The 11,593-nt window shown below is 44.1% G+C and overlaps 1 protein-coding gene across 1 annotated transcript in view; it reads right to left on the bottom strand.

Moving 5' to 3' along the window:
• The window catches only part of LOC115162587 (connector enhancer of kinase suppressor of ras 2), an 88,305-nt gene that overhangs the window by 42,956 nt on the left and 33,756 nt on the right, over window positions 1-11,593 (bottom strand). Inside the window, exons 5-6 of the mRNA XM_029714039.1 lie at window positions 4,918-4,959; window positions 1,065-1,184 (exon numbers count right to left, since the gene is read on the bottom strand). Coding sequence (XP_029569899.1) covers window positions 1,065-1,184; window positions 4,918-4,959 — 162 coding nt within the window. The remainder of the gene's footprint in view (window positions 1-1,064; window positions 1,185-4,917; window positions 4,960-11,593) is intronic.

The following is an 11,593-nucleotide window of genomic DNA, read 5'->3' as shown; positions in this document are numbered from 1 at the left end:
TTGGTGCAGCTGGCTTCAGGGTTAAGCGAGCAGGTGTTAAAGAAGCACGGCTTGGCAGGTCATGTTTCGGAGGACGCATGACTCGACCTCCGCCTCTCCCGAGCCCGTTGGAGAGTTGCATCAATGAGACAAGATTGTAATCACAAAATTGGGGAGAAAATATTTAAATATGGAGGCCACTGTTTACTTGGGGACTTTCAATGCTGCAGAAATGTTGGGGTAGCCTTCCCCAGATCTGTGCCTCGACACAATCCTGTCTCGGAGCTCTATGGACAATTCCTTTGACCTCGTGGCTTGGTTTTTGCAACTGTGGGACCTTATGTTGACAGGTGTGTGCCTTTCCAAATCATGTCCAATCAATTGCATTTACCACAGGTGGACTCCAATCAAGTTGAGGATATGTCTCAAGGATGATCAATGGAAAAAGGGTGCACCTGAACTCAATTTCAAGTCTCATAGCAAAGGGACTGGATACTTATGTAAATAAGGTATTTCAGTTTGTAAAAACAAAATGTCACTGTCATTATGGGGTATTGTGTGTAGATTGCTGAGGAAATGTTTTTTAATCCATTTTAGAATAAGGCTATAACGTAACAAAATGTGAAGGGGTCTGAATACTTTCCGAAGGCACTGTATAACAATGGAGGTTGAGTGAGGACTAATTGCATAAAGTGAGAGCTGGAGGAAAGTGTACAAGAAGTTTGAAGAAATGATCAGAGAGGATGATTAAACAGAAGGGAAATAAGGAGGACAGAGAGTGAGAGAAGTAATAAGTTCGAAATGTAGAGCAGAGAGAGATGGAGAAAACATGAGTCATCCCTAAAGGACGACCAGGCTGACCTAAAGGACTTATGTCAGATTAGTAAGATAGAGGTAGAGACAGAAGGTAGAGGCAGAAGGCGCTCAATAGAAGGTGTTCTGATTTTCACTGTGTCTGACCAACCTGACTAACCAAAAGTAGAGGGAGACATGGCAGAGGCAAAGGAAGAAACAGACAGAGCCCAAGCCGGTCCCAGATCTGATTGGTTCGTTAACATTTTTGACATTGACAATGGGCCAGTTACCAGGTGATCGCCGGGGGAGACAGGCACCAAGTCAACACTCTCCAGCTGGGCAGTGTGGGTAAGGAGCGCCTCTGGACTGCAGTTCAGGATTTCATCGCACACTGCCTCCAACTGACGACACTGACGGGACAGACAGATGTTGTATATGAAAAATTGTTTCACTTATATGTGATATATTATATGGGTCTACAATTTGATTTCTACAGATCTTATCCAGAGTGACTTACAATTAGTACATTCACCTTACGATAGCTGGGTGAGACAACAACATATCACAGTCGTATCAATAAAGTACCTATCAGTAAAGTCAATACTACTAGGATTGTTTTTGTGTGTGTGGGCGGTGGGGTTCTCTGGGATTCATTTAAGATACTATTTGAAGAGGTAGGTTTTTAGACATTTCGGAAGGTGGGCAGGGACTCTGCTGTCCTAGCTTCAAGAGGAAGCTGGTTCCACCATTGGGGTGCCAGGACAGAGAAGAGCTTTGGGCTGAGCAGGAGCTGACCCCCATTGGGTTTGAGCATAGCCAAGTGCTTGTGTTGGGGTGTAGGGTTTGAACATAGCCTGAAGGTAGGGAGGAGCAGTTCCCCTTGCTGCTCCGAAGAGAAGCACCATAGTCTTGTAGTGGATGTAAGCGGAGGAGCGGGGTGACATGGGAGAATTTGAGAAGGTTGATGACACGAGCCTGGATTAGGACCTGCGTCGCTTCCTGTGTGAGGAAGGGTCATACGTTATGGATGTTGTAGAGCATGAATCACTGCTTTGATTTTTGCAGAGAATGACAGGGTGTTGTCCAGGGTCATGCCAAGTTTCTTTGAACTCTGGGAGGGGGATACCGAGTTGTCAACCGTGATGGAGAGGTCTTAGAGCTGGCAGGCCTTCCCCGGGAGGAAGAGGAGCTCTGTCTTGTCTAGGTTGAGCTTAAGGTAGTGAGCCGACAACAAAGTCTGCCAGGCATGCAGAGATGCGTGTTGTCACCTGGGTGTCAGAAGGGGAGAAGGAGAAAAGTAGTTGAATGTCATCCGCATAGCAATGATAGGAGAGACCTTGCGCAATGAGTGACTTTGTATATAGATAAACGAGGGCCTAGAACTGAGCCCTGGGGGACACCAGTAGTGAAAACATGTGGTGTAGGCTCATATCCTCTCCAAGTCATCTGCTAGGAGCGACCTGCCAGGTAGGATGCAATACAAGAGTGTGCAGAGCCTGAGACATCCAGCCCTGAGAAGAGGATGGGATGCTTGTGTCAAAAGCAGAGGATACATATAAAAAAGCTTGAAATATAGAGAGATACATCTAGAGGCAAAAGTAGCTTTAGCAGGGCATACAAAGCAAGAGAAGGTAAAGAGGAAGGAGTGGAAGGATGATAGGTACTCAGGAAGTTTAGTTTTCCTCCATTTCCGCTCAGCTGCCCGCAGCCCTATTCTATGAGCTCGCAGTGAGTCAGTCAGTCACGGAGTAGGAATGGAGGGCCGAGACAGTCGGAAGCAAAGGGGACAGTGAGAGTCAAAGGATGTGGAAAGGGAGGAGAGTAAGGTTGAAGAGGCAAAATTAGGAGACAGGAGAGAAGGATTTAGCAGAAGGTAGAGATGATAGGATAGAAGATGAGAGAGTAATGGGAGAGAGAGAGCGGAGATTGCAATGGTGCATGGCCGTCTGGGTAGGAGCTGAGTTGTTTAGGTTGCTGGAGAGAGGGAAAGGAACAATAAACAAAGTAGTGAGCAGAGACACGGAGGGGGGTTGTAGTGAGATTAGTAGGCAAACAGACTCTAGTAAAGATGAGGTCAAGCACATTGCCTGCCTTGTGAGTGGGAGGGGACTGGGAAAAGGAGAAGTCAACAAAAGGAAAGGTGAGGAAAGAAAGATGCGGAAAGAAATTCATCGAAGTCAGGTGTTAGGATGTTGAAGTCACCCAGTACGATGAGTGGTGAGCCATTGTTGGGAAATTAGCTCATCAAGGTGTCAAGCTCATTAAGGAAGAGCAAATGTTGGGTGATAGATGGCAACAATATAAAGCTTGAGTGGACAAGTGACAGTGACAGCATGGAATTCAAATGAGGAGATAGACAGGTTAGAGAGGGGGAAAATATAAAAAATCTTGACTTTGGAGAAATTAGTAGCATTGTGCCACCAGCGCGACTATCCAGATGCTCTCAGACTATGAAGGAACACTTAGTCAGAAGACGATAGAACAGCTGGAGTAGCAGTGTTCTTTGGGGTAATCCATGTCTCTTTCAGCGCCAAAAAGTGGAGGGATTTAAGGGCAAAATAGGCTGACATGAACTCAGCCTTCTTGACCGCAGATTGGCAGTTCCAAACGTAGCCTGATACTAGGAATTACACATGGGTTGTGCGCGCAGGGCAGACTAAATTAGAAGGGTTGACAGGTGGGGGTGGGGAACATGTGTAAAACCTACAGAAAGAGGAGTGAACAGGGATAAAAAACACACATAGTTGATTACAATAAAATTAGTCTTGGGGAGTTGCACTGCACATCTAGTAGACACACTATATATACCAAAGTATGTGGACACCCCATCGAATTACTGGATTTTACTATTTCTGCCACACCCGTTGCTGGCAGGTATATGAAATCGAGCACACAGCCATGCAATCTCCATAGACAAACATTGGCAGTAGAATGGCCTTATTGAAGAGCTCAGTGACTTTCAATGTGGCACCGTCATAGGATGCCACCTTTCCAACAAGTCAGTTCATAAAATTATGCCCTGCAAGAGATGCCCCGGTCAACTATAAGTGCTGTTATTGTGAAGTGGAAACGTCTACGAGCAACAACGGCTCAGCCGCGACATGGTAGGCTACACAAGTTTACAGAACAGGACCCCCAAGTGCTGAAGCATGTAAAACATCATCTTTCCTCAGTTGCAACACTCACTACCGAGTTCCAAACTGCCTCTGGAAGCAACGTCAGCACAAGAACTGCTCGTCGGGAGCTTGATGAAATGGGTTTCCATGGCCGAGCAGCCGCACACAAGCCTAAGATGCAAAATGCCAAGTGTTGGCTGGAGTGGTGTAAAGCTTACTGCCATTGGACTCTGGAGCAGTGGAAAAGCGTTTTCTGGAGTGCTGAATCATGCTTCACCATCTGGCAGTCTGACGGACAAATCTGGGTTTGGCAGATGCCAGGAGAACGCTACTTCCCCAATGCATAGTGCCAACTGTAAAGTTTGGTGGAGGAGGAATAATGATCTGGGGCTGATTTTCATGGTTAGGGCTTGGCCCCTTAGTTTCAGTGAAGGGAAATCTTAACACAACAGCATACAATGACATTCTAGATGATTCTGTGCTTCCAAATTTGAGACAACAGTTTGGGGAAGGCCGTTTCCTGTTTCAGCATGACAATTCCCTTCTGCACAAAGCGAGGTCCATAAAGGAATGGTTTGTCAAGATCGGTGTGGAAGAACTTGACTGGCCTGCACAGAGGCCTGACCTCAACCCCATCAAACACCTTTGCCAACTGCCAAGCCAGGCCTAATCGCCTAACATCAGTGCCCGACTTCATTAATGCTCGTGGCTGAATGAAAGCAAGTCCCCGCAGCAATGTTCCAACATCTAGTGGACGCCTTTCCAGAAGAGTGAAAGCTGTTATAGCAGCAAAGGGGGACCAACTCCATATGAATGCCCATGATTTTGGAATGAGCTTTTGACGAGCAGGTGTCCACATACTTTTGGTCATGTAGTGTATTTGAGTAGGGACAGATTTAATCAAAACATCAATTTATTGAATAAACAACAGATACAGAAAATTCTTTCAATTAACTTAGAATTAGGAACAGTTTTTAGAAAAGGCAGTAGTTGAGGGAAAGAAAGCAGTGGCTATGAGTGTACTCACGATGGAGATGATGTCCTTTTCTTTCTCGTAAACTGTTGAATCCTGTCAAAAGAGCACAGTGAAAACAACAAGATCAGGGACAAGGTGTAAACCTTACAAATAATATACAAACACCCGCTGAGAAAGAAAAAACATTTGCAGAGAGCAGTATAATGTGACAATTGGACGATCTGATGGTTTCATGTCCCACTTTCTCTGATAAAAAAGGCCTGAGGCATTCCTAAAGACCAGGAAGTGGACAATCCATGAGTACTAGGAGCACTACAACACCCACAATCCTCTCTGCTAACACTAACTGTGACACATGCCATCCAGGCCACTCACGGTATTTACCTCACTCGTCATTTCATTGACAAACACACCTTTTTAGAGAGGCAAACCAACTGTATTCAAAGTCACTGTTACGCAATGTGGATACCTGGTTATGTCAACATAGAGGAGCGAGTGGGAGGTACATTTTTTCCCTGAGATACAGAGTGAGTGTGTGTTTAACTGGGTTGCCCTGTGAGGCAGGGTAAATCCTGTGAACTCCTGTGAGCAGTGAATGCTAGGATTAGAGTTAGCTAATTAAAGCTTGTGTGGCGTGAGAGAGAAAGCAAGAGATAAAAAGGAGAGAGAAAGAGTTGCTTGAGTTGGATTTATTTACATCAGGTTACCTACATCAAAAGGTAGTCTAATTTCATGATGCGTCCACACCCCATGCAATTGGTTGTATATGCCTCAGCCCAAAGAACCACACATCTGGAAAAACATTTATTCATTTCGGATTGTGACATATAGCTGCATCTACAAAACAAATGGCCTGGGACATGGACGATCTACATTAGACCACTTTTGAGCTCTGAAAACATCGGTCAAACTTTGATTTTGGAGCGGAATGTCTCTTTAAAATTAGAAGAAGTGAAAGGCAAGACCTTATACCAAATAGCTACAATTGGCAATGTATACATGTACCAACCAGGAAAAACCCAATACCCTAGCAATGGGTTAATACCATCGAAGGAGTAGGACTCGAAGCATTGTAGCATAGCTCTATGACTGATATTAAACTTCCCCCAAAGGCTGCTATTGACAACTTCCTCTATGATACATTTTTCTTCTGTATTTGTGAACCCACAGAACAGGATATGACATCTCTGGGTCTGTGTCCCAATTGGCACCCTATTCCCTACATATCCCTACATACATAGGAAGTACGGTACCATTTGGGACGCAACCTAGTGAACATCTACCTGCCCTGAAACTACTCTTAGATCAGGTGGGTATGGTGAGAGAAAGCACAAGTGTCAATCTACGCTCACTTCTCAATGTCACTTCCTCTTTGTGTACTGCATGGATACACGCCAGACCCAAAGCACCACAGCACCCAGCCCTGTTCATAACAGGCTTAATATAAGGAATTTTAAATTATTTATTTTGATACTTAACTATATTTAAAACCAAATAATTTTAGAGACTTTTACTCAAGTAGTATTTTACTGGATGACTTTTACTTGAGTCATTGACAATTGGGTACTTTGTCCACCACTGCATGCATAGGTACATGAATATCAGTATCACTACTCATCCAAATAACTTGCATAATTGCATATGGCTCAGGTGAATCATGTGGCTCATTACACCGTGTTTGATATGGTATGTTCACCACTTGGGATGAGATCAACAGTACTACTACTAATAATAATAATAGCTTAATTCACATTGCCACTTATATGGCAGCAGGTAGCCTAGCGGCTAAGAGCATTGGGCCAGTAACCGAAAGGTCGCTGGTTCAAATCCCCGAGCCCGCAAGGTGGAGAAATCTGCTGCTTTGCCCTTGAGCAAGGCAGTTAACCCCCCCCAACAACACTTGCTTCCCGGGCGCCAATGACATGGATGTCGATTAAGGCAGCTCCCCGCACCTCTCTGATTTAGAGGGGTTGGGTTAAATGCAGAAGACACATTTCGGTTGAATGCATTCAGTTGTGCAACTGACTAGGTATCCCATTTCTCTTCCCTAGAGAACATAATTTAATCTGTATCATTTGCCTTCCCTGTGGCTCAGTTGGTAGAGCATGGTGTGTGCAACGCCAGGGTTGTGGATTCGATTCCCACGGGGGGCCAGTACAAAAAAATGCATGAAATGAAATGTATGCATTCACTACTGTTAGTCGCTCTGGATAAGAGCGTCTGCCAAATGACAAATGTAAATGTATCAGTTACAATAGAAAATATGTTTCTATCAGACCTTTCAAATACTGAGAATTTGCTTTAGCCTGCCTGCCTGTAGTGGTTGGTGTTTGCACTTTTTGGGACTTGAATGCATTGCAACAGGCAAACTCAATCAAGCACAGCTAAAGTATTTGAAATGATTCAGCCAGCAAAGAATCCCCAAACCATCACACTATCACCACCATTTGACCGTTTGACCGTTTGTATAAGGTTCTTGCTGTGGAATGCAGTGTTGGGTTTTCACCAGGCATAAGTGGGACCCATGTCATCCAAAAAGTTGCCTCAAGTTTTTTTGAAGCACCTGGATGATGATCAAGACTCTTGGAAGAATGTTCTATGGACAAATAATTTAAAAAATATAACATTTGGATGACACTGGTCCTATTATGCCTGGCGAAAACCAAACACTGCATTCCACAGTAAGAACCTGTGTAAGGGGGCAATTACTTTTTCACAAAGGGGCATTGGGTGTTGGATAACTTGGTTTCTGAAATAAATTAAATAAAGTATGTAATTGTTGTGTTATATGTTCCCTCAGGTTCCCTTTATCTGATATTTTTCAGGATGGAAAAATGCTTTCAATGCTAACTATTTTTCCACTCCTCAATTGTCCAGTGTTGGTGATCGCGTGCCCACTGGAGCCGCTTCTTCTTGTTTTTAGCAGATAGTAGTGGAACCCCGTGTGTCTGTTTGCTGCAGTAGACCACCCGTGACAAGGACCAACGAGTTGTGCATTTCGAGATGCCATTCTGCACACCACTGTTGTACTGTGCCATTATTTGCCCACCTAGCTTGCACGATTGTTGGCATTCTCCTTCAACCTCTCATCAATGCCCACAAGACTGCCGCTGACTGGATGTTTTTTGGTTGTCGCACCATTCTCGGTAAACCCTAGACAGACTATTGTGTGTGAAAAGCCCAGGAGGCAGGCCGTTTATGAGATACTGGAATCGGAGCGCCTGGCAATGACGATCATACCACGCTCAAAGTCGCTTAGGTCACTTGTTTGCCCATTCCAACATTCAATCAAACAGTAACTGAATGTGTCGCTGCCTGCTTTATATAACAAGCCACGGCCTCGTGAGTCACTGTCTGTAGGAGAGTGGTGTACCTAATAAACTGGCCAGAATGTATATTTTTTAAGAATATAATCTTTGACAGCAAAGGACAAAATGAAAATTTCCAAAACAATGAATTTAGCAGTATAGATTTGGTTATTATGCTTGAGCAAAAGAACACAGCATTAGCCATGGCAAAATGCATGGAATTGCAGAAAATATGCTTTAAAACTGCACAATGTTCTCTCAACTGCATGGCAATATCTGTAGAATTGTAGGAAATTTGCTTTAGAAATGACAAAAAAAATGTCCCTGCGCTTAAAGGTAGACTCAGCGAAATTGCGTTGCTACCAGCAGCACCGCAGACATTGAAAATAGTGAGATGCAAAACTTTGCTCTAAAACAGTCGGTCTATATCGACTCTCCCATTCCTCTAAAACATTTGAGAAAAGGCTGTTGCACAGCAACTCACTGCCTTCCTGAAGACAAACAATGTATACGAAACGCTTCAGTCTGGTTTTAGACCCCATCATAACACTGAGACTGCACGTATGAAGGTGGTAAATGACCGTTTAATGGCGTCAGACCAAGGCTCTGCATCTGTCCTCGTGCTCCTAGACCTTAGTGATGCTTTTGACGCCATCGATCACTACATTCTTTTGGAGAGATTGGATACCCAAATTGGTCTACACGGACAAGTTCTTGCCTGGTTTAGATCTTATCTGTCGGAAAGATATCAGTTTGTCTCTGTGGATGGTTTGTCCTCACGATTCTGTTTCAGGACCACAATTCTTTTCACTATATATTTTACCTCTTGGTGATGTCATTCAGAAACATAATGTTAACTTTCACTGCTATGCGGATGATACACAGCTGTACATTTCGATGAAACATGGTGAAACACCAAAATTGCCATCCCTGGAAGTTTGGTTTTTCTGACTTAAGGAAGAGAATGGCGGCAATTTTTTTACTTTTAAAAACTCTGACAAACAGAGATGCTAGCTTAGCTCTAGGTCCCAAGAAACAAAGAGATCTTCTGTTGGATCTGACAATTAATCTTGATGGTTGTACAGTCGTCTAAAATAAAACTGAAGGACCTCAGTGTTACTCTGGAACCGGATCTCTCTTTTGACCAACATATCAAGACTATTTCAAGGACAGCTTTTTTCTATCTACGTAACATTGCAAAAATGATGCAGAAAAGTTAATCCATGCTTTCGTCACTTCTAGATTAGACTACTGCAATGCTCTACTTTCCGGCTACCCGGAAAAAGCACTAAATAAACTTCAGTTAGTGCTAAACACGACTGCTAGAATCTTGACTAGAACCCCAAAATGTGATCATATTACTCCAGTGCTAGCCTCTACACTGGCTTCCTGTTAAGGCTAGGGCTAATTTCAAGGTTTTACTGCTAACCTACAAAGCATTACATGGGCTTAATCCTACCTATCTCTCTTGATTTGGTCCTGCCGTACATACCTACACGTACGCTACAATGGTCTGCCTATCCATGTGAGAGACGCAGACTTGGTCTTAACCTTTAAGTCTTTATTGAAGACTCATCTCTTCAGTAGGTCCTATGATTGAGTGTAGTCTGGCCCAGGGGTGTGAAGGTGAACGAAAAGGCACTGGAGCGACGAACCGCCCTTGCTGTCTCTGCCTGGCCGGTTCCCCTCTCTCCACTGAGATTCTCTGCCTCTAACCCTATTATGGGGGCTGAGTCACTGGCTTACTGGTGCTCTTCCATGCTGTCCCTAGGAGGTGTGCGTCACATGAGTGGGTTGAGTCACTGACATGATCTTCCTGTCCGGGTTGGCGTCCCTCTCGGGTTCGTGCCGTGGGGGAGATCTTCGTTATATTCAGCCTTGTAAGTTGGTGGTTTGAAGATATCCCTGTGGGGGCTGTGCTTCGGCAAAGTGGGTGGGGTTATATCCTGCCTGGTTGGCCCTGTTCGGGGGTATTGTCTCCCGACCCCTCCTGTCTCTGCCTCCAGTATTTATACTGCAATAGTTTGTGTCAGGGGGGCTAGGGTCAGTTTGTTATATCTGGAGTATTTCTCCTGTTTTATCTGGTGTCCTGGGTGAATTTAAGTATTCTCCCTCTCTCCCTCTCCTCCCAGAGGACCTGGGACCTTGCCTCAGGACGACCTGGCCTGATGACTCCTTGCTGTCCCCAGTCCACCTGGTCGTGCTGCTACTCCAGTTTCAACTGTTCAGTCTGCGGCTATTGAACCCTGACCTGTTCACCGGACGTGCTACCTTGTCCCGCACCTGCTGTTTCCGACTCTCTCTACCGCACCTGCTGTCTAACTTTGAATGCTCGGCTATGAAAAGCCAACTGACATTTACTCCTGAGGTGCTGACCTGTTGCACCCTCTAGAACCACTGATTATTTGACCCTGCTGGTCTTCTATGAACGTTTGAACATCTTGGCCACATACTATTATAATCTCAACCCTTTTTCCGAGCCACCATGCTTCTACATCTGCATTGCTTGCGGTTTGTGGTTTTAGGCTGGGTTTCTGTATCGCACTTTGTGGCATCAGCTTATGTAAAAAATGACTTTCTAAATACATTTCATTGATTGATTGAGAAATTGTCTTAAATGACAAACTTTCCCTACACAGCTAAAATGGGGGCCTCAAATTCAGCAGGGCCAATGAGCTGACCGCATCCCCTGCCACGCCCCCTGCCACGTTCACCACCTACAGTGCCTTCAGAAAGTATTCACACCCCTTGACTTTTTTCACATTTTGTTGTTACAGCCTGAATTTAAAATAGATTACAATTTTGATTTTTTTGTCACTGGCTTACACACAATACCCCATAATGTCAAACTGGAATGATGTTTTTCAATTCTTTTTTTAATTAATACAAAATAAAAAGCAGAAATGTCTTGAGTCAAAAAGTATTCAATCACTTCGTTTCAGAAGTAGTTCAGAAGTAAAAATGTGCTTAACAAGTCACATAATAAGTTGCATGCACTCAATCTGTGTGCAATCAGTGTGTTTAACATGATTTTTGAATGACTACCTCATCTCTGTATCCCACACATACAGATAATTGTAAGGTCCCTCAGTCGAGCAGTGAATTTCAAACAGGAAGGTTTTCCAATGCCACACAAAGAAGAGTACCTATTGGTAGCAGACATTGAATATCCCTTTGAGCATGGTGAAGTTATTAATTACACTTTGGATGTTGTATCAATACACCCAGTCACTACAAAGATACAGGCGTCCTTCCTAACTCAGTTCCCGGGGATGAAGGATTTAAAACTGACTTTAAAACTGTTACAGAGTTTAATGGCTGTGACAGGAGAAAACTGAGGATGGATCAACAACATTGTAGTGACTCCACAATACCAACCGAATTGACAGAGTGAAAAGAAGGAAGCCTGTACATAAATC

Source organism: Salmo trutta, chromosome 25, assembly GCF_901001165.1.
Source record: "Salmo trutta chromosome 25, fSalTru1.1, whole genome shotgun sequence".
NCBI classification, from domain to species: Eukaryota; Metazoa; Chordata; class Actinopteri; order Salmoniformes; family Salmonidae; genus Salmo; species Salmo trutta.
Note: the sequence above shows the minus strand (reverse complement) of the source record. Positions and strands in the feature narration are given on the sequence as shown.